At 38.5% G+C, this 21,962-nt stretch overlaps 1 protein-coding gene across 1 annotated transcript; it reads left to right on the top strand.

Moving 5' to 3' along the window:
- The first annotated feature begins 75 nt into the window (after window positions 1-75).
- LOC145772294 (gamma-butyrobetaine dioxygenase-like) lies at window positions 76-15,283 on the top strand. Its single transcript, XM_082584161.1, has 10 exons — window positions 76-293; window positions 852-985; window positions 3,597-3,813; window positions 4,666-4,741; window positions 5,838-5,882; window positions 6,461-6,600; window positions 7,577-7,766; window positions 12,569-12,691; window positions 13,455-13,559; window positions 14,581-15,283. The coding sequence occupies exons 1-10, from the start codon at window positions 217-219 to the stop codon at window positions 14,686-14,688; spliced, it is 1,215 nt and encodes a 404-aa protein (XP_082440287.1). The 5' UTR covers window positions 76-216; the 3' UTR covers window positions 14,689-15,283.
- The last annotated feature ends 6,679 nt before the right edge of the window (window positions 15,284-21,962 follow it).

Here is a 21,962-nt window from a genome sequence, read left to right as displayed (position 1 = left end):
TTAGTTGCTGATAATAAGAAATGTGTGTAAAGGTTTCTGCACTTTAAGGGGATTTTAAAACTTTACAGCAGAAGTTTTACATTTTTACTATCTGGTGTCAAAATTTGTAATTCAAATTACAAAGAAAAGGTTGCTGAATTGTCAAATAGGCCACAGCCGATAATGGTAAGATGTTGTTTACAGCGCAGTTGTTGAGCATATGCAGTTTGAATTAAAATGAGTATTTCTAGTGTCAAGGTTGAACCTGGAAGAAAAACTGCCCAAGTAACTTACAAAGATAACCACGTGACTAGGTAAGTGACTTCACAATGCAACTTTTCATTTCCTTTGACTGTTTGATCTTTGTTGCGCACCTCTGTGCGCTAACAAGCAGATTCAAGTTTTCCACGTGTTCGCGCCAGAACATACAAAATAAAATTGAAATTTGAATTGAAGTTACAGTATAGCTCTTCCTATTTACTTTTTTACGTTACGTTACACGTTACAGTAGCCTATAGTTCTTCCTTCGAGTATTATTATTACTCTTATATGTCTTGGTGACTGTCGAAATGTTAAAAATAAACTTACTTAGTCTAATTTTCGCCTGAGTCACTTTGCTGAAAAATTGCCGCAAAGAATCAGCATAACTTCCACAAACAGTGTTGCGAGGGGGTATGCTCAATAGTCTAAGAAAGGTTCTTAGACTAGCACTAGTTCAATAGTCTAAGAACTGTTATGTTCTTTTAGATTAAATTTAAGGCTCCATTTACCCTAAGCTTCTCTGACTTTGCTTATGTCTGTAGTATAACAAATTGATGCTATAGGTTACCATTTTTCTAAGCAGTTTTATTCAATTGGTCATGTTCTTTCAGATATCATGCAACTTGGCTCAGGTACAATTGTCAATGCGAGGTTTGCACTGGAGGGACATCCGGCTGCTACCTGGTTGAAATAACAAGCTTTGCTGATGAGTTATTTATTGATACAATCTCTTTTGATGAAAAAGGTAAGAAAATGCTAAATTTCTAAGCTCAATATCTTGCTTAAAGCAAAACGATTGTTGATATAACTTTGTGTAAACCTTTTTTAAAGATAGCCTAATATGCGAAGATAACAAGGTCACAGAAAAAGTTAATCTATTTAAAATTGTTTTTGTTGTGAGACAGATGCTGTGAGACCGAAATTCCAGCCTCATGATTCCTTATGGACATTCTAACATCCTGATTTCTCATGAAATTTCTAACCTCATACTTCTTCGTGAACATTTCTAACTTCATGATTCCTTATGAATATTCCAATCTCATGATTCCTTATGAACATTCCAACCTCTAGTTTGCTCATGAATACTTCTACTTCGAGATTCCTCATAAACATTCCAACCTCGTAATCACTTCAACCTCGTGAGTCCTGATGAATGTTTTAATCTCATGATTCATCAAAAACATTCCAACCTCATGATTTCTCAGAAACATTCCAACCTCATGATTTCTCAAGAAAATTCCAATCTCATGATTTCTTTTTATAAACATTCCAACTTCATGATTGTTTTTATGAACATTCCAACCTCATGATTTTTCATGAACATTCTAACATGACTTCTTGAGAATATTCCAATCTCATGATTTCTTTTTATAAACATTCCAACCTCATGATTGTTTTTATGAACATTCCAACCTCATGATTTTTCATGAACATTCCGACTTCTAGATTGCGCATGAATACTCCAACTTTTAGATTCCTCGTGAACAGGGCCTGATTAAGGCTCACGGGGGCCCGAGGCACAGCTATGTTTAGGGGCCCCTATTGGCAATCGCTATCGCTTTTTATGCAATGCCATGTAGTCTCTGCGAATGATGAAATATGGGCTAACAAGTAGTTCAAGCAAAACTAATAACTTCATAAATATTAATTTAGCCAATTTACCTACAACTTTCTAACAGTATGATTTTTCATCCAAATATTTCTTACGAAAATTATTGGAGGAAAAATCTCTCTAACAGATTGGAAATTAAACGCATTTCATTCTGGAAACACTAGCAAAATATACACTTGAACTTGATCTAACAGAGTTTATTAATGGTTCCTTGAATCCTATGAAAGTATTGACTTTTGTACATATGATGGAAGGTGGAACAGTGCCGGTCTTAGGGTATTTCGGCCCCTGTGCGGAATATGCTTTGCGAACCCCAATGACAATGATCCAATTCAGTAGCGTAGCTAGGTATTTTGAAAGGGGAGGGGCGGTGGTGGCGACGGGATCGCCGAATACGACAACCAGCGGCGGGGGGTCTGGGGGGCCTCCCCCAGAAAATTTTGAAAAATTGCTTTGAATTTGGTGCATTCTGAGAGCATGTTCAACAAAAATTTAGGTATGAATATTACTGTAAAATGGTGCTGTCCGGTGGCATAGCAAAAGGATAAGATCATGCTTTCTTTGGCATTTTTCGGAAATAAAGCTATGTGTTTATGTTGAGTCTGGATGCAACCTATTTCGTGCCCTGAAAAATTCGTACCCCGATTTCGTACCCTGAAATCGTGTAACAAATTCAAATTTCGACCTATTTCGTCCCCTGAAAAGATCGAGAAATTTTGAAATGTTTGCGGCAACTCCAATCAGCGAATTCGGCCATGTCGTGTTTTTTTTCTCGATCTTTTCAGGGTACGAAATGTTCAGGGGACGAAATAGGTTGAATTCGTTGAGTCTCTATGTTATCTTGTTGCTAATTCTTTTGTTGAATTCACTTGTTGAATTTTTCCATTGAAAATGACAAATTACTGCATTTTCTGAGTAAATTGCGGGCCCCCTAATTTGCAGGCCATGTGCGATCGCACGGTTTGCACACCCCAAAGACCGGCACTGGTGGAATTTACTTTCACTAATACGCCTATGGTACTAATGTATAAAAAAATTGGGGCCCCCCAAAACCAGGGGGCCTGAGGCCTGTGCCTCGTGTGCCTCATGATTAATCGGGCCCTGCTCGTGAACATTCCAACCTTATGATTCTTCATGGACATTCCAACTTCATGAGTCTTCATAAACATTCCAACCTCTAGATTGCTTATGAACAGTTTTAACTTCTAGATTTTTCCTGAACATTCCATGATTCCTCACGAACATTCCAACCTCACAATTTGTTTTCATGGACATTCCAACCTCATGATTCCGCATGAACATTCCAACCTCATGATTCTACATGACCATTCCAAATTCATGATTGCTCATGAACATTCCAACTTCATGATTCTTCATTAACATTTCAACCTCTAGATTGCTTTTGAATACTTCCACTTCTAGATTCTTTATGAACATTCCAACCTCATGATTCCTGATGAACATTCCAACCTCATGATTCCTCATGAACATTCCAACCTCATGATTTCGCATGAAAATTCTAACCTCTTGATTTCTTAAGAACTTTTTAACTTCATGACTTCTCCTGAACATTTTGACCTCATGATTCTTCGTAAACATTTCAACTTTATGATTCCTTATGAAAATTCCAACATCATGATTGCTCCTGAAAATGTTAATTTCCAATTTATGCTAAATTTCTTGGAATACCTAAAGCTTAATTATTTCAAAATAAAAAAATAATTTGATGTTGGTTCTTTTACAGATGATAAGCTGGTTTTAGCTATCGAAGACGAGCCTTTCCAAGGTCATGTGTGCATCTTGTACGCTGACTACTTACGCAGGCTTTGCTATTGTGACGAATGTCTGGAACGCAAAACCAAAGGAAGGAATTTTAAGTATCCTACGTCAGAGAAAGAAAGAAAAATAACCGTCCTTGATTTTGCTGACAGTAAAATTGACTCTGACGACTTTTATTTCAGGTAAATTCTGTTGTTCAATCTTGTGAATTGTGTGGTATGTTGTATCTCTGTTATTTTGGCAACCTAATGTTCTGAGGGTGTATTGTAATGTGAACAAAACTGCACTACTCTGAGCTCATCTAACCTAAAACAAAATTGACATGAACTACTGTAGAAGGAGCATGGAAAGGATTGGTGGCACAAAAGTATCGTACACTGGATTTGTCTTGAATCCCTCTTCACATATCAATGTGATGGGATGAGTGGTTTTAAAGTTTTTCGTTTGTCGAAAGGAAGTTTGCTAATCGGAATAAGGCTCCGATTGCAAAACGTTTATTTTAAGTTTAGCTAGAAATGAGTTGGTCTGAACTTGTTTCTGTTACCCAAGTTTTGCTTCATCTGATGTAAAATCAAAAGCAGGGCATGTGCTGGGAGGCTTTGTGCATTTAATCAATTTAATTGTCGGCAGCCGTGGCCGAGTGGTTAGCGCGTTGGGCTCGCAGTCGAGAGCCTGCATGTTCGACTCCAGCCACCCGCACTTGCTGTTGTTTCTCTGGGCAAGAAACTTAACGATAATTGCCTCTACCCAGTGATTGATTTCGAGTAATGGGTAGTACCAAATTTAAGTCATAAATAGAGTCACAGACAACCGGAAACAGACATTGCAGTCGGCTGCAGCGTGGGTCAGGTGTACGTCGGAAGGCGTAGACCGATGCATAGCGCTCAAGTCCGCTTTCCCGCAATGCAGGATAAAGATAATTAAAAAAAAAAAATCAAGTAGGCTGTGACTTCCGTTTTTTTTTTTTTTTTTTTTTTTATTGCTACAAGCAGCTGTAGGCGACTATTTCTAAATTAAATGTTTGTGATCACCAGGTGGATGAAAACAATGTTTGAGAAAGGTTTATGCCAAGTCATCAACTTTCCTAGTGATGACAAGGAGTTTACAGAGGTAGGCTTCAAACGTTTTGTTACTTTTTTAGGCTAATTCCTGCATGTTTGGCCACAGAATTAAATACTTGCAATTTTGATGTTTGCTTCTTGCCTTGATTTGAATATATAATGATAGCCTAAGCATGAAACGTTAAGCTACAATTTTTTTATTAGATTTAGATCAGATGTCAGACAACTAAACATTAAACAACTGGATGTTATTGCAATGTTGTCTTTGAAACACAGGCATACGAAGCCGAGCAACGTGATCAAGTTTAGCATCTTCAAGTTTATTACATTTACATAAACATAAAACTACGCAACAAATTAAGTATCGAACGTTTTCGACATCACAAGATGTCCTCTTCAGGAATAACATACATACAAATTAACTACATCTGAAAAAAATACAATGGTTAACTAAATCTATAAACAGAAAAAGACAAAAAACTGCACAGTACTTCTGACTAGCTCAAACTAAACGATATAGGCTCCACGAGAATCAAAGGTAACTGCATCAAAAGGTGTTAAACAGGTCACATGATATGGTAAAAAGGCAATTGGATGCTCGCGGCTCGTCTTTCTTGCTCTCTGTAATTTAAAATTAGTTTTTTTGCACCTTGCCTTTTTACCATATCATGTGACCTGTTTAACACCTTTTGATGCAGTTGCCTTTGATTCTCGTGGAGCCTATATTGTTTAGTTTGAGCTAGTCAGAAGTACTGTGCAGTTTTTTGTCTTTTTCTGTTTATAGATTTAGTTAACCATTGTATTTTTTTCAGATGTAGTTAATTTGTATGTATGTTATTCCTGAAGAGGACATCTTGTGATGTCGAAAACGTTCGATACTTAATTTGTTGCGTAGTTTTATGTTTATGTAAATGTAATAAACTTGAAGATGCTAAACTTGATCACGTTGCTCGGCTTCGTATGCCTATGGTTCAACAAGACAAACTCTCTACCGAAGCTCTGTCTTTGAAACGTTGGCTATATCCGTATTCTGACGATGGTAAGTGATTATGTGTCTGATCTGGTGCAGACGTTGGAAAATGGTGATAATGGGCTTCCAAGCCTCTCTTGTCGTGTAACTTCAACAAAACAAACTTTATTTTCAGATTGCTAGGAAACTTGGCCCAATCCAATTCACTCCATATTCTGTAGTGAGTACATCCATTCGCTGTTACACTAAAAATAGAAGCTAGTATTGTGACATTCGAACCACCTTTCTTGCATTACTATAGCATGCGCCTGCACATCAATTAAAAAAAATGTTTGAAATGGTTAGTTTTTACTTCGTAAGATGCATACCCGATGTGGCCACAAAACAAGCTGCTTTGTTTATACCATGTTTGGTTTACTTTCACCAGAAAGCTTTAATTGTTTAAAAACGTGTGGTGACACTTGTGGGTCTATAAATAACGTGTGACGTCATCAAAGTGACACGTGATGTCACCAAAAAATGATGCAATCATATAATTTATTCAATTAATGTTATGTGTAGCCTTCTGTCATTTCGTAGGCATTTTATTGAGTTAACATCTCGAAACCAAGTTTTCGGTTGACGAAGCGAACAAAAGTAAAAAAGAAACAAATCGATTGTTTCTTTTGTTTCTGCGTCACAAACATATTTCATTTCCTCACAGAGCAAGAAAAAGTTTGAATGCAAAACACATCTCCTGTATACAATAATACATATCTCAGGTACAACTGCTTTCTGTAAATTCGCAAACATTGACAGGAAGGGAACTTCACTGTTATTCGGAACAGAATTACGAAGAAAATTTTCAACTGTGGCAACACTGCACACTCCTTGCCTCTCCATATGGATTACCCATACACTGAGTGTTCTGGACACATGGCATTTCACAACTGCATTAGGTGAACAGGAAATATTATCCCAAACCACAACTTTATCTGGTCCAGATCTGACCAGATGAAATGGTTGTCTGGGGTGCTACTATTTAATCTTACAAGCATAATCTTTTTTGAGGTTTAAGAAATAAGAGTTTATCCACCATGAGCCTTTGATTTAACGCAATCTTTGTGTTTAGTAAATCATTTCTTTCTTAAGCAAGCTCTCATGCTCGCGTTTTGTCGCTTCTGCCTTTTTCCAACCTCCACTCCCTACAGCGGTGGGATTGCGCAACGTATAAGGCGTTGGCTTTCCAATTATGCAAACCTGGTTCGACTCCCGGCTTCAGTTGGATCTTGAAAACACCGCTCACCTCTACTTAGGGTGTAATAAATTGGGCTGGCTTAATTGCTGCAGGAAAGGCGGCCGAGAGAAAGGAACTGGCCACCCTATACTCTCCTTAATGCCGAAGGCTTAGTGCAATGAGAACTTTATCTTCTCATACCCGGCACTTGAATCAAGTATGGGACCACCTTTACCTTTACCATGTTATGGCAAGTAATATATTTCGCTTTGAAGGTTGGAAATCAAACATGAAATGTTTCTTGAACTACGTGTAGTTCCGTTTAAAATCCTTTATTTAAAGTCGGATTTGTAGTGGCCAGTTAAAACAATATGACTGACGATTCCGAGATCAGGAATCTTCCGATCGTCATATTGATTGATTGCAAGAAAATTCTTGCATGTAAATAAAGCAGACATAGTGCGAAAGCGTAGAAAGAGTAGCCTCGGCTACTCATTGATCAGCTGTTTCACTAAGGCTAATCTAAAAGCAATCAAAAATATCTAGTTTACGCTTACCATCAAGATACTAGCGAAGGGAGCTATACTGGGATTATTTAATAACCAATGTGTACTGTTAGAAAATCTCTAACGAAATTTACTCTGCCTTTTTGTCAGGATGGCATATACTTATAAAACGTTTTTGCTATAAACTTGTAGTTTTGATCCTCAAATTACTGGAGGAGAAAGCATTGTAGTAGATGCTTTTGAAGCTGTTGAAATTCTCCGAGCTGAAGACCCAGATGCTTTTAAAGTGCTAACAGAAGTGCCGGTGGTGATGGAAAACAAGTCATATCCTCGGTGGTTTCAAAGAGAACGTTATTGCATCTCTGTGGATTATCACGATCAGGTATGGTTTTATATTTCATTTTCGTTGTTCACCCACTCCATCCTGCACAAAATACGACCCGCAAAATATTTTCGCGCGGCCTGAGAAGTGATTCAAATACACTCCACAATTAAATTGTGTAATAACACCTTCTGGCTCATTAATTCGATTTTAAATAATGATAATAATAATATTTTTTTTCCATACCAGTTGCAACACCAACCTCACCCCAAAGAGGTGCAAACGCTGGAAGAGGTTTCTTGTATGCTAATGAGGCTCCGGTGAAGCTAGTAGGGCCAATCACTCGCCAGTGAAAAATTGCGATTACTCAACGTCAAACGAAACATGTCCAATATTGTCCATTGGTAATCTGTTCCCCGTTGTAACCCCACTGTTATAACGTCTGTGCATGAAAGCCGTCAAGGAAGTGCACAGACCGAATCGAGTCGACGGAAGCACATACCTACTTTTATATTTTAAATATAGGCCTAAGGCTAAGTTTGGACTCACTTTTTTTTAATACAACAATGAGATAGGCTAGTATGGTACACTCCTTCGGCGGACACCTTTAAGACAATTGGTTTCATTTTTACCAATGCGAAAAATATCTGTTATCTGATTATTACTTTATAGAAACCTAACAACAATTTCTGTGTGCTTTTTGGGTTTAGTTTTGCCACCCTTAATTTCTACCATTTTGAGTAATGCAGACCAAGATGCACATTAGGGAGGGCTGATGTTTCGTAAGTTCAGGGCCGTAGCCAGACCGCAGAGCAAGGGGGGGCAACTTTTTGTTAGGGGGGGGGGGGGGGCGAAAGAATTTAAATGATTTCAGCATTTTAACCTCTTAAATACCGGTATCTACAAAAGTTGCAATATAACAGATTAGTTTTAAGACCAACACTGGTTTCTTATTTTATCCGCTAGTTAAATCACGGTAGCCATATTACAATGACCAATATAACACAGCAATTGTTGACTTGTTGTATAAGTAGCGGTACTTGTTATGAGCAAAAACTTTAACTGACTCGAAGAAGCTAGTGCCGAGGATTGTGATATATGTATATGATTACATTCCACTTATACACCCATGAGCTATAGTCTATTGCAATTGCAGTCGTGGATGTTTGGATGCAAACCGTGTCACAAACAAGTCTAAATCGAAAGATTGTTTGTCTTGGTTGTGACATGCTCCGTCTAGTGGGAGCGTCAACCCTTGTTAACACTGAGAATCCACACTCACAAACGGCAGTGCTAGATCCAAATGTAGCAATATCTGCTGCAAGGTTGAACACTTCACAGATCAGAAAACTAGAAACAAAATTTATTTACACTGATTGGATTGAAGAAAAAAAAAATAAACACTGCTTAAAAAATTACAGGTTTATATATTGCATGTAGAGATGTACCGATATATCGGTATCGGTGATAGCCTATCGGCAATTTTTTGAGTATCAGTATCGGCAAAATTTGGCTGATCCTGTGGCCGATACTAAACATGTAAAAAAAGGGGTTTGCTGCGGATTTTCTGCAGAAGCAAAGATATTAGCCTATATAGATTTTTTAAAGTAGTAATTAACATCACATTGATGTAGAAAAATAACAACCTGTTCAAATTTTTGATACCTCACACTCCCATGACTTCATGCGCGCACCTTTTGGCATTGTTTGCTTTCAGTGATTCTTTCACTCAAACAAAACGTTTTGTTTGCAGTTTTGTGTTGTTTGATTCTTAAGTTGTGAAGGAGACTCAATTTCTCCAATATTTATCATTCTTTTCTTTGTGTTTTTTTTTTTACTCTCAGCAGAGGATAAAACCAGGCCAAGACTAGTCAGGTAGCAAAAATTTATACTTTTGCATCGTTTTTACGTTGCTAAACGTTTAAAAAACCCATGTAACTTGGTTGTTTTTAGTAAGCTGGATTTATCAGTTTGTGATTTAATTTCCACCTTTCGTTGTAATAAACTCACATGGCAGAGTAAGTAGGCTCAAAATGATAGCAATGGGACTACGAATCCTCACTAAACTAGGGAAATACGGGGCAAAGCGGGACGCGGGGCAAAGAGGGACATCGCGATTTCTCACGTTTTGTACTCTTTGGCTCCCTGTAACCGGATGCACTAGTTAGGCAATTATAAACTGTATTTGCTGTGGAAAAATGGCGACTGGCAGAGCACAACGCGTGTCGTGAGGAAGTAAAATGTGTTTTGGCATGGTTTGTTACAAGAGATGGAAAAGTAGCTACCACATTCGTTAGCATAAGCGAATTTGTTGGTAGCTTTGTTTTTATCTGAGACATTGAGACAGTATTTGTTGGTAACAAAAGCAACTTTTACCTAGAACTTTACAGGTTTCAGCAGAGATCTTATTTTCTAAAGGCTATACTTTGGGGCAAAGTGGGACAGCTGTATTTGGGGCAAAGTGGGACAGTGCATTAGGGCAAGTGGGACAGTGCATTAGGGCAACATGAGACTCTAGAAGTCTAGATTGTACCTGTGGTTCTTCTGTTGATTGAATTTTTATTTACGACTCTTTTAGTCTTCAAGATTGTAAAATATTTATCAGCATTCATTTATGTTGTACCGGTAGGCCTACGCAATTTAATTCTGACAATAGTTCGTCGTTATAAGAGAAAAACTGAAATGGGTAAATGGACGGATAACTTACCAATATTAAGAATGCAACAGAAGAGGTGAAAAACAAGAATTTGTCTTTGAGAGAAGCGGCTAAACAGTAGGCTACCATACCCAAATCCTGCAAAAATGAAATGTCCCGCTTTGCCCCACGGCTGGGGCAAAGCGGGAAATTTAAAAAATAATTTATTTTTTCATTTGTACTATAACAGTAGAAAGATTCCGCTTGATCTTCGAACCAAATATGCTGACCAACTAAGGCTTTCGATTAAAAAAAATTAACTAAATCCAACCATCACTGTTGCTGTAATTACGTTTTTACGAAAAGTGTCCCGCTTTGCCCCATTTCCCCCTAATCAATCAATGGTCTTGTTGTGTCTAAGATGACAACCTCATTGTGAAGAAAGGAGCGTTCTTCCCGGCTATCAGCACAAGGCTGAGCACTCACTAGTACAGCGAGCTGTTGCGATTCGCTAACCATAACGGTGTAGCTTCCACGCTAGCCATTTAGACCATCCATCATCCAATCAACTATATGTTTCTCGGTAGCCGTTTTGTAGCAAGAATTGACATCGACAAGAATTGAAATGGATAGTGTATGCAATGACAGCAGAATAACTAACTTTTATGATTTAACTCAGGGTGCTTTTAACAGAACATTTTTGCACGTAAAGCATTAAATTACCTCTATGGGCCCATAATTTGCTTGCAAAGCACTCGATTACCTTTCTGGGCCCTTTTGCTAGATTATGGGCCTCACAGGACTAAAGAATAACAATGCTTGAAATCAGTCGTTTAGGATGGTTTTAACCAAACATTTTTGCGCGTAAACTATAAAACCACAATTTCGGGTCACCCAACAAACACAAGCTTGGGCCGTCAAGGGTACGCCGTACCCTCCGTACCCCCCCTCTCATAGGCCTTGGTCATTTTAGGCGCAACAAGACCATTTTGATTAGTTTAGTGAGGTTTCGTAGTTCCATTGCTTTCATTTTGAGCCTACTTATTCTGCCATGACATTGTTTAAGCTTGGTGAGTTTATTACAACGAAAGGTGGAAATTTAATCACAAACTGATAGAACCAGCTTACTGAAAACAACCAAGTTACACGGTTTTTTTAAACGTTTAGCAACGTAAAAACGATGCAAAATTATACATTTTTGCTACCTGGGTAGTCTTGGCCTGGCAAAAGCTTTTCAACCGAAAGACAAGCGCCATTAGGTTGCACATTACTTGTCGAACAGTTTTTGTACAACTACACCAAACACTTGGTTCACATCTTATTATCAATTATGATAGCCTATTTGGAGAGTTTGCGCAAACACTTTATTAATTTTTCAGAAACCCCAATTATGATGTAATGTTTCTCCCCTTATACCTAGTCCTCAATTACGGTGGCCTTTCATTACTAAAACCTACTATTATCACACAACAATGCGGTTGAGATTGGATTCTTGAATCTTTAATAAATTATGTCAATGGAAAGCTTTTTTAATATTTTTATGCAAATAAGGTAAAACTTAGCATTTGATAGAATTCAAAATGCTTGTTATAATTCAAAATGCAAATACCAAAATTGCTTCTTTTTGTAACACCAAAGTATCGGCCAAATATCGGTATCAGTATCGGCCTAAAAAGGAGGTATCGGTATCGGCCAAAATATTGGTATCGGTACATCTCTAATTGTATGCGTTGTCTATAAAAACCACTTGCTTTACCACTGCACATTTTGCAATTTATCACTGTACAAATTTGGTTTATCACTGCACAAATTGGTTATCACTGACCCTTAGAATTACGTATGGTACCGAGTATGGTGACAGCTGATATCAAATAGCCAAATTTGTACCGGTTTGTAGGCCTGCTGGAAAACCATTCCCTCTTTGTTAGGTTATCATTCTTTCCCAAAACATTTTCATTATTCACAGTTTCTGACAATTTTTCTACCAACCTAACACGTGTTGGCCTTGGTTGAATTGAACATGTTGAGGTTGCCAAAGGAGGGGGTGGGGGGGCGAAATTGTTTAATCATCTTAGCTGTTAACTAAACAATACAATTGTAGTTAATTGGGCTTAGATTGGAGCTCTGCAACTGGAAAGATGGGCAAAATCATTATAGTTGTAGCTATTGCTCGAGAATGTTGGGATTTTGCCAGGGGGGAGAAATTTTTTCATTCTATTTTGTTCAGATTGTTGGTGTATGCTTTGCGTCTGACTATCCTTTATCACTACAAGTGCATGGCAAAGATGTGGATCGATTCTATGTCGCTTTCAAGAAGCTGATGAAAATTATCAAACGTCCGGAATTGGAAGTAACTGCACTGTGCTCAATTTTTTTATGATCAAGTTTATGTTTCAAATACTTAGTAACGAAATGCCCAATTAGTAAGGAAATGTTTTTTTCTGAGAGCTCACTGTATTCATCAGGCCAATAATGTTGTGAGAGATGTTCAATTGCTCATCGAATCAGTTTATACACCAGCTGTAATTCTTGCATAGCCGAGTGGTGAAATCCTTGCTACGACGTTGGAAAAAGCATGCAGCTGTGTCTGAGAGAGAGAGAGGGGGGATGTTTTTGTTTGTTTGTCCTTTTAACACGAGAAAAATTGAGTAGTTACACAACAGAACACACATAATAGAGAAAGGATTGGCAGCACCAAATAACTTTGCGGTTTTCTGGTCGAAGTGCTAGTACTCTGGTTTTCTAGTCTTGCACATGTAGCTTTGCCAAGACACTAGCCTGTTTGAAGGCCGTTATAAAGTTTAGTTTTCTTGTTTTTCGTCTAGCCTACTTAATCTAAATCTTCACCCACCGGGCCTAACCCTGGAGTGAATAGCCTACAATAAAAAAGTGCTGACGCCACGTAGGCTAAGTTTTTGTATTGGTACAACTTCTGCGTGTTAAAACAATTACTAAACTTGGCCATTTATGGATAAGTAATTCTATCTTTGGAAAAAACGGGAAGGGAGAAAATAATATAATTTTTAAGGAATAGGCGCTTGGTGTTAATGTGGAGACGAATGAAATCGACTGGACCTGCCATACTTCGTAATAACAATGAATGATTGTTTCAGGTTCAGTTCAAGCACAAACCACAAGCTGTCGTTTGCTTCAACAATAGAAGATTCGTGCACTCGCGAAAAGCATTCGAAGCCAATGGTGGAGAACGCCACTTTCGAGTGAGAATTCAACGCCTTTGTAGGCTAATTCTAATTTCAACCTCTTGGTTTACACTGAGTTTTTCGTTTTTGAAACTTTAATTTTAATTCTTTGTACAAGCGTTTCCATGACATTCCAAAACGTTCAATCCACTAGGCCTATATGTGGGCACATAACAGTTTAAACGCAATTCCAATTTTTTACAAGGAAATTTTATTCCTACCATCAGCCTTGTGTCAGCAATTCATAAGTAGGCTAGCCTACAGAAACATTTTCAGGATCAGACTTCGTAAGACGTTTACTCACTCTATATTTTTTGCTCTTTCTCAAGAAAGAATGGGTGAAGGAACAATTTTTCTTAAACTGGTAGAGGCATTCCAAAATCTTGTTCTTTTTTATCAAAAAATGTATTTACTAATAGAAGCTTCCACGGGATTCCCATGGCCATTCTGCAGTGACGATCCCAAATTTCGAATTTAAAAAAACTAAGCCCTACTTTGAATTGATGTTACACTGAAAACACATTACCGGGCAGCAAGACTCGGCGACTTCTCGGTCAAACAGTGTTATCTGATTTTGCGCCGTAGTGACACATTGCTAAAATAGCCTACTGATCTTTACTTCTGCGTAATGTACGTGGAGAAACCTACCTAATAATTATAATCAATGATTGGTCTGAAACAAACTAGGTTAAAGGCTCACTTTTAAAGTTAAAAAAACAGGAGCTGATGTCTCTCAACCTCTGTTCTGGTTCCTTTTTTTAATTTGTCTGTTATAATCTTTACTCCTTTAAAGGCTGTGAAGTGAGTCTTCAACCCAATCTAAAACAACTGTAACGAATGTAAAACGAATGTAACGAATGTAAAACAACTGTAACTATGCCTGAAAATTGCGAGTTATGGCGACTTTTCATTGACACCATTTCACAAACAACTGTTAACTTATAACATATTTTTTATTATCATGTATGTTCTCATCACAACTTTTGTCTAATTGCATTACAAAGTAAGTATTCGGAATAAATTTCATTCTACATTACAGGAACTTTGTGTGTTCACGGAGTGGATGAGAGCTCATTACATGCATTTGGCGAAAAAGCTTGGGAGAGACGTAAAAGTTCCAAAACTGGCCAACTTTTCTTCATTTTAATTATGAAATTATATGGCCTAGTTGTAAATAGTTGTTTGAAATAAAAGATTGTGCTGAGATACACAAACTGAAAACTGTGATTCAAAATTCCCTTTGGACCACTGTTGTCGCAGTTGCGTTGTGACGTCAGATGCCATCCTGGTCTTGATCGTTCTGAATCAATGAATTTTGAAAAGTTGAGAAAGCTCACTTTGTCATGAAGACTTTATGATCCTGTAGCCTAGTGTGGTCTGTGTCGACCAATCTCTTTCTTTTGTGTACTATGTGTCAATTTGCGCTCTAATACAGGGGTGGGCAAATTTATCAGGTGGCAAGCCTGAAATTTTTACAAATGTGACCCAGCACTCAAATAATTTTCAAAACAAAGTTTCGAATGACTCCAGCAACAACTGCTCAAGTGCTCAGTCTTCTGTTGATTGGTTATCAAAATTAAATACAGTCCCACCCCTGAATTCAGAAAACTTGCATCGTTTGTGTGAACAAAGATATGACGATATTCAGTTAGTTTGTGATGTACATTGTACAGCATGTCAATCTCCCTGATGTTGTGGAAGATATTTCTTCCTGAACGATGAATAAAAGAATTAATAGCTTGGTTATTGATTTGTTTTATCAAGCCTGGGCGGATTTTTTAGAAAATACAATATCTTTTCAAAGCATGTTTTATAAAGAAAATAGTTATATTACATGCAAAACAGGCCAAGTTTTGATTTGTTAGTGCGTTGGGCTCGCAGTCCAGAGCCTGCATATTCGACTCCAGCCACCCGCACTTGCTGTTGTTTCTCTGGGCAAGAAACTTTACGATAATTGCCTCTACTCGGTGATCGATTTGGAGTAATGGGTAGTACCAAATTTAAGTCATAAGTAAAGTAGACAACCGGAAACAGACATTGCAGTCGGCTGCAACGTGGGTCAGGTGTACGTCGGAAGGCGTACACCGATGCATAGCGCTCAAGTCCGCTTTCCCGCAATGCAAGATAAAGATGATAAAACAAAACAAAAAAACAAAATAAATATGCTTTTTGTCTCTTCATAAACATTGCAGGCCACCAAAAAATCGCTTAAGATAATCGAATTCTACAGTACAACTGCAAAAACGAGCATGGTAAGCAGGGGCTTGAGAGGGGGCGGTAAGCTTAGGGTACCAAACCGAAAAGTAAGCTGATATATTTTTTTTCTGCTTCATAATAATGTTCGTGCTATGTTTCCATTTGTGCATCCCAACCCAGGACGCAAACTTACCAAAAATATCAAGTGAAGAATCCTCCTAAAAACTGTAGCCTAATTACCAATGATAATAAATGGCGTCTAACCATCAAATATTTGTTTGCGAGGAAGGAATAGAGAAAGGAATCAATAAATCCAAAGGCAAAAAAAAATTTTTTTTCTGCGAAAAGTCTGTCGTTGCAAAGGTTATTGGAACTGATCTCAATTCTAATCCCATGCCACCAATGACCTGTCCAATAGAGGCAATTACTTTGACGCGGATGTTATTTATACCTGTCTGTGATAGCCCACTGCTGAGCGAAGGCCTTCCCCTTTGCTTGCCAATCTAGTCGATCGTGTGTTTCTTTACTACTTGTTTGTTGTTCCACATTCCACAAAAAATAGGAAAAAGAATGACGCAGTGTGTGTTTTGAAACAAAATAAGACGCTGGGTTGAATGCAGAACAGCCTACTTCAACAAAATAGTTACAAAACATTTGGCGACTTGGAGTTCCCTTCCATATGCAAGCCTCCTCCTCACTTTCCTAAAAATTTTTTTTAATAAAAAAATACGTCAAATGCAAAAGTATACGCTGGATAATCCCTGTCAACGCTTCTAGATAACATTATTGAACATATTCGTTGTTTCACGAGCATTTAATTTTGGAGAAGTCTTATATGTTATCAACCGTTGAAAGACATTTTCCAAGAAAGCAAGAGCATAGTGTTATTTCTTCTGTAAACAACAAAATAGCATAGATTTACTGGTATTGCTGATATAAAATAGTCTTTCCAAATGATGAGCAACAATACAAAACCGATGTATGCAGCCCGAAGCTATAAAATATCGAGTTATGCAGCAGTATTATCACGTTTTTTATTTAAAACTGCCCTAAAATTAGTGGGAACCTAAACAGAGACGTGGGCCCATCAACCGAGATTTCAGAAGCGGTGAATAGGGCCTTGCGTGATTTAAACTATTGAATATCGAGCTTTTTCAGCAATATTTACAACATTTTTTCATTTCAAATAGACAAAAAATCATTAAAGTCATACTAAAGGAAAAACCTGGCTTGGCGATTTTCCACGTTCCATGCTCTATTTCATAATCTGTGCTGACGTTCTCACCCGACGCATAGAGAAAAACCATTTGATCAACGGTTTTCGCTTTTCCAAGCTGACAATCAAAATCCAGCAATATGCGGACGACACCACATTCATCACAAGAGACATTCCATCTCTCAAGGAAATCAACAAAGAACTAGCCATCTACCAGACGATGTCCGGCCAGAAAGTGAACCAGGGAAAGACCCAGATCCTGGCGTCCAAACCTGACCTGTCCCAAAGAGTTCAGCAACTCTTTCCAGAAGCTGCGATCTTGAACAACGTCAAGATCCTGGGCATCTGGCTAGGCACAAACAAAACACAACTTGACAAGATGAACTGGCAGACCGCCATCAAGAAAACACAAACGATCGCCAACATCCACAAACCACGAAGACTCTCCCTCTATGGAAAGATCTCCATCATCAACACTCTCTTGGTACCCGTCACTCTGCATCTGAGTAGTCCTGATGCCCACACAACAACACATCAAAGAACTCAACAAAATCCTTTTCAACTTCCTCTGGTATCCTTCACCATTCGAACAGCTCCAGAGAAGCAAGACGTTTCCTCCTGTCAAAGATGGAGGCATCAACATGGTGGACATCCAATCAAAATTTCAAACAAGCCGCATCGACAGAATTCGCCACCTCTTCTCACTAGAAGACGCCACCGAAATCTGGCACGAATGGGCCATGCTCAATTTGAGCTACAGAATGAGACACATCAATCCTCATCTGTTCTCCAACAGCATTCCGCATGCCCCAAATCCAAACAAAATGTATGCGGACATCTTCAAGTCCTTTTGCAAACTCAAAGGCTTGAAACACGACTGGGAAAATACTTCCTACAAAAACATCTATCTCAATCTGAAAACGCAATATGAAAAGAAAATTGACAAGATTGATCAAGAAGGAAAGAAGATTCCTTGGAATGAGATCCTCTTGAAAAACAAGGGAATCAAACTCCTCCTTCCACCTTACCTATCCTCCATGTCCTTTCGGATTGCACATGGAGGATACAAATGGGGAGACTTTAATAGATCAATACATTCCGACAGAATAACAAATTGCAAATTCTGCAGAAAACCAGAAGACAATGTTGCTCACGTCCTCACCAAATGCTCTTTTGCGCTAGGAATATGGGAACGCCTGAAACAACAATATCTTGGCCTAACCAACGAAGACATGGAAATAACAAAGGACTTGATCCTCTACAACCAAATCCCTGACGGACAGAAGAACAACCCGATTCTTTTGACCATGATGAATGTCGCCAAACACACCATCATCCAAAAGAAGAAATCTCTGGACATAGGCGATACATATATACAGGACACAAAACGGTCCACCATTCAAGCCCTGTGGGTGATCATGACAAAAACGAAAGACATAACACAAAAACATAACATTCCTTTGTCATCTGACATTTCTACTCCTTCCAAACCTCCTCCTACGGTCAGAAGAAAGAAGAACTAGTCGAGATCCACTCTTCAACCGCCCTCTCAGTCGTCCTCGGTGGTAGGGATGACTGATTGCAGCGGTGGATCTCACTAGCACAGTACGGTCGTAGATCATCTTTGAAGAAGATTAGACAGCCAAGGGCGTAACAACCCACCTTTAACCCGTCCCTCTCACTCATCTGCAACGGCCTGATGCCGGAAGAGTGATTGCAACAGGGGATCTTCAACCGTCCCTCTCCGTCGTCCCACTCGCTCTGGGATGACAGGATTGCAGCGGCCAATTCCATGATGACTCTAGGGTCAGCAAAAGCTACCCTCCCTCTGGCCGCTCCTCTCTGGCATCTCCGCCAAATGAGATGTCAGACTGCAGTGGCCCGTTTTCTCCAAACAGGTGCCCTTCTTGAAGCGGGCAACAAGAAAATACACACACACAAACAAACTCAAATAAAATTAAAAAGTGAATTATCTACCAAAATGCGCTAGTTCTCATGCTTGACCCGCCATCTCCTAGTCTGCTCCAAGATCAGCAAGAGAAAAGTCGAGATAGGCAGATCAGCTTGAGGCAGCCACTAACCAAACATTTACATCCACAGATTACCATCTACCGCGGTGGGTCCCTTCGGTCGTAGTGAGTCCCTCGCCTCCCTGGTAGGTATCTTCCATGTAAGTATGGTGTGCCTGCTGAGTGTTTGGGTGTGTGGACGGCTCCCGGAGCGGACGCACTAATGATGAGACAGGAAACAAATCCATTCCATATGGACAATTTGTAAACCTGCAAGATGTAGTGGTATCCATCTTGAACTCTGAGCGTTGCGCGAATAACAAAAAAAAAAAAAAAAAAACGTTCTTTGTGTTTAACATGCTACCATAAAACGATTTTGAAAAAAATTTGGCCCCATTGCGGTCTGACCACCATTGCGCGCGTGCTTTTGTCAGAGGTTTCAAAACCGGAATGGGCTTGAGCAGCGAAGCGTGCGTCACAAGCGACTAGCAATCAGCTGATCGGGCAAGAGCTTTTACTGCGTGAGTTTCAAATGGCAGATCTTGTTCTTCAAACAATAAATCAGCTTCTTTTACATAGATTCAACGTATTCAGGCCTTCAATCAATGTAACATGAAAATGTAAAAAAGTAAGTTTTTGAAGGCAAACTCCACAAAGGCATGTGAAACAATTTCAGTTAGGCAATTTAGAAGCCGTGGAGTAATCAGCATTTTTTACATGGATTCAACGTTTCCAGGCCTTGAATCAATGTGAAAATTCTTGGAACGCAACACGTTTGAACTTTCCAACCCAACGCGGGAAAACACTTTTAATAATGCTACTGAAGTCGCTTGTGACGTAATTCTCGAGCAGTTTTTCCACTTCTTGGTCATTTTGCAAAAAGTAAAAAATAAATGAAACACTGGACTTTGCGCCTTGCCAGTGCTATTGAAAACAATTTTTTTTCAATAATTTTTTATGAAATGTATTCTTGAGTGTTCAGTTTACGCATTTTAATGCTTAATTCCCGTTTGAAAATTTCATTTAGTATGCCTTTAAGCAAACTGAAATGAGTGGGGCCCTAAACAGCCGTGCCCCTCCCCCGAGGGATATGAGTTATATATGATATGGTTAATACGGTCTTGCCACTCAAGACCACTGTTGAACAATAACATGTTTTTACTACAAAATCACAACAACGCTAAACAAATCAACACTTTTTGAAAGAGGGGGGTGGCCATGGCCTAACCTGGGTAATAGGCTACAGGGTTAAAACCTGGTAACTTGGAAAACCAAATTTGTACTTTAAGGTGGCCAGTAATAAAGATGTCAAAATGTTTTGCCACCATGCCGCATTTTTTTCCATAGCTGCTGTATTTCCAAACCTTTTCTATGTTGTGGAAAGTAGGATAATATTTTCAGTTTTTATGGTCGAAAATAAATCATCAAACTGCCGAATAACAACCGGTCACTCTCTTGTATCATGGGTTAATTCGATAAATGTTTGTTGGCATAACCCATTTTTTACATTTTGTTCATAATGAAGAATGTTAAATTGTTGTTCCCCACCATTAGTAGGCAATATTGCCGGTAGTTACATTGTTGCAATACGTAGTATTGCAACAACTAAAGTTGTTTAGCTTTTTTAAATTATATTAGAATTATAATTAGGCTAAAGCTATTCAAGTTTTTTACAAATTAGACTAGAATTAGAGCTACTCAAATTTTTACAAATTAGAACAGAAATTAAACTAGATGAGAATTAGTTCAACGCAGTTGTAATACATCTATTGCTGGTTGGATAAAATCTTCAAAAGGGCAAAGCTGGGTCAAAGTGTCATTCCTCCACGCCGACCTTATACCGTAGATCAGTGGTTCTCAACTCGTTTTTAAGGCGACCCATTTAAAAAAAAAAATTCAGTTCGGTAAAATCTTGCGACCCAAGCAAATTGTCGTAATATTTTAAAAGCCATACAAGATTGTGTTGCAAACAAACAGCACTACAAAAGCAGTAACTTTTTCCGAAAATAATATGTTTTTCAAATCACTAATGAGATAGCTGTTTTTGGCTTGCTGTCAGTGAGTTTTTGAAATCGAGGCGTTATTTTGCTAAGGCATAGCCGCATGTCGGCTTTAACTTCCAGCCGGTTTCGCTGTTCAGTTTTCAATACACACATGGTGCTAAATCCAATCTTACAAAGCCAAGTTGTTGCAAATGGAATCTGTTTTTGAATCCCTAATTGTGAAACTGTGGATACACTTTGTACATGGAAGCCCAAAAGTGGATGTTTGCAGAATCTTTTGGGTATTTGTCTTTGAAGGACGCAAAAGAAATACGATTTGCTACTTCTGTCGTTATGTCCATAAACTGTTCTGCAACATGGATGGAAAGTTGAGGCAGATCTTTTCCAACAAATGGATCAATTATCCAATCATTTTGGTTATTAAGTGTTAGAGATTCTCCATAGTAGTGCACAAACTTTTTGGCAAACTGTTCCAGGTGTCTAATTATCGTTTGCTTAATATCAACTTCATTGTCACAGATATATTGCGTTAGCTGAGGAAATATATCGCACTCATCTCTGGTGACACAACTTTTCCAGAACATGAGTTTTTTGTATTAAGCAGAAACTTTTGCGGCGCGATCAATCACCGTAAAACCGTTGCCTAATTGCCTTGCATAATTATATAAATTTAGAGAATTCAGAGAGTCAAATATATCGGCAAGGTAAGCAACTTTTGCCTTGAAATCTTCTTGCAAAAACTTCTCGGCTAATCTCACACAGTTCTGTTGCCTCAGGAAGATAGCAATCTCCTCTCGCAAATTACAAACTCGCTTCAGGACACGACCTCGTGACAAATATCGCACTTCTGTGTGCAACAGCAATGCTTGATAATAATCAGAATCCACAAAGACGAAAACAAATGCCGATTTAGTGGACTTGTTTTGATGAAGTTTACACACTTCACATCATTCAACACTTCGTGCAGCTCTTGAGACAGCTTTTTTGCAGCAAAGGC

This window comes from Aplidium turbinatum, chromosome 6 (assembly GCF_918807975.1).
Source record: "Aplidium turbinatum chromosome 6, kaAplTurb1.1, whole genome shotgun sequence".
Lineage (NCBI taxonomy): Eukaryota > Metazoa > Chordata > Ascidiacea > Aplousobranchia > Polyclinidae > Aplidium > Aplidium turbinatum.
The sequence above is the reverse complement of the archived record's forward strand: the minus strand, read 5'-3'. Positions and strand labels throughout refer to the sequence as shown.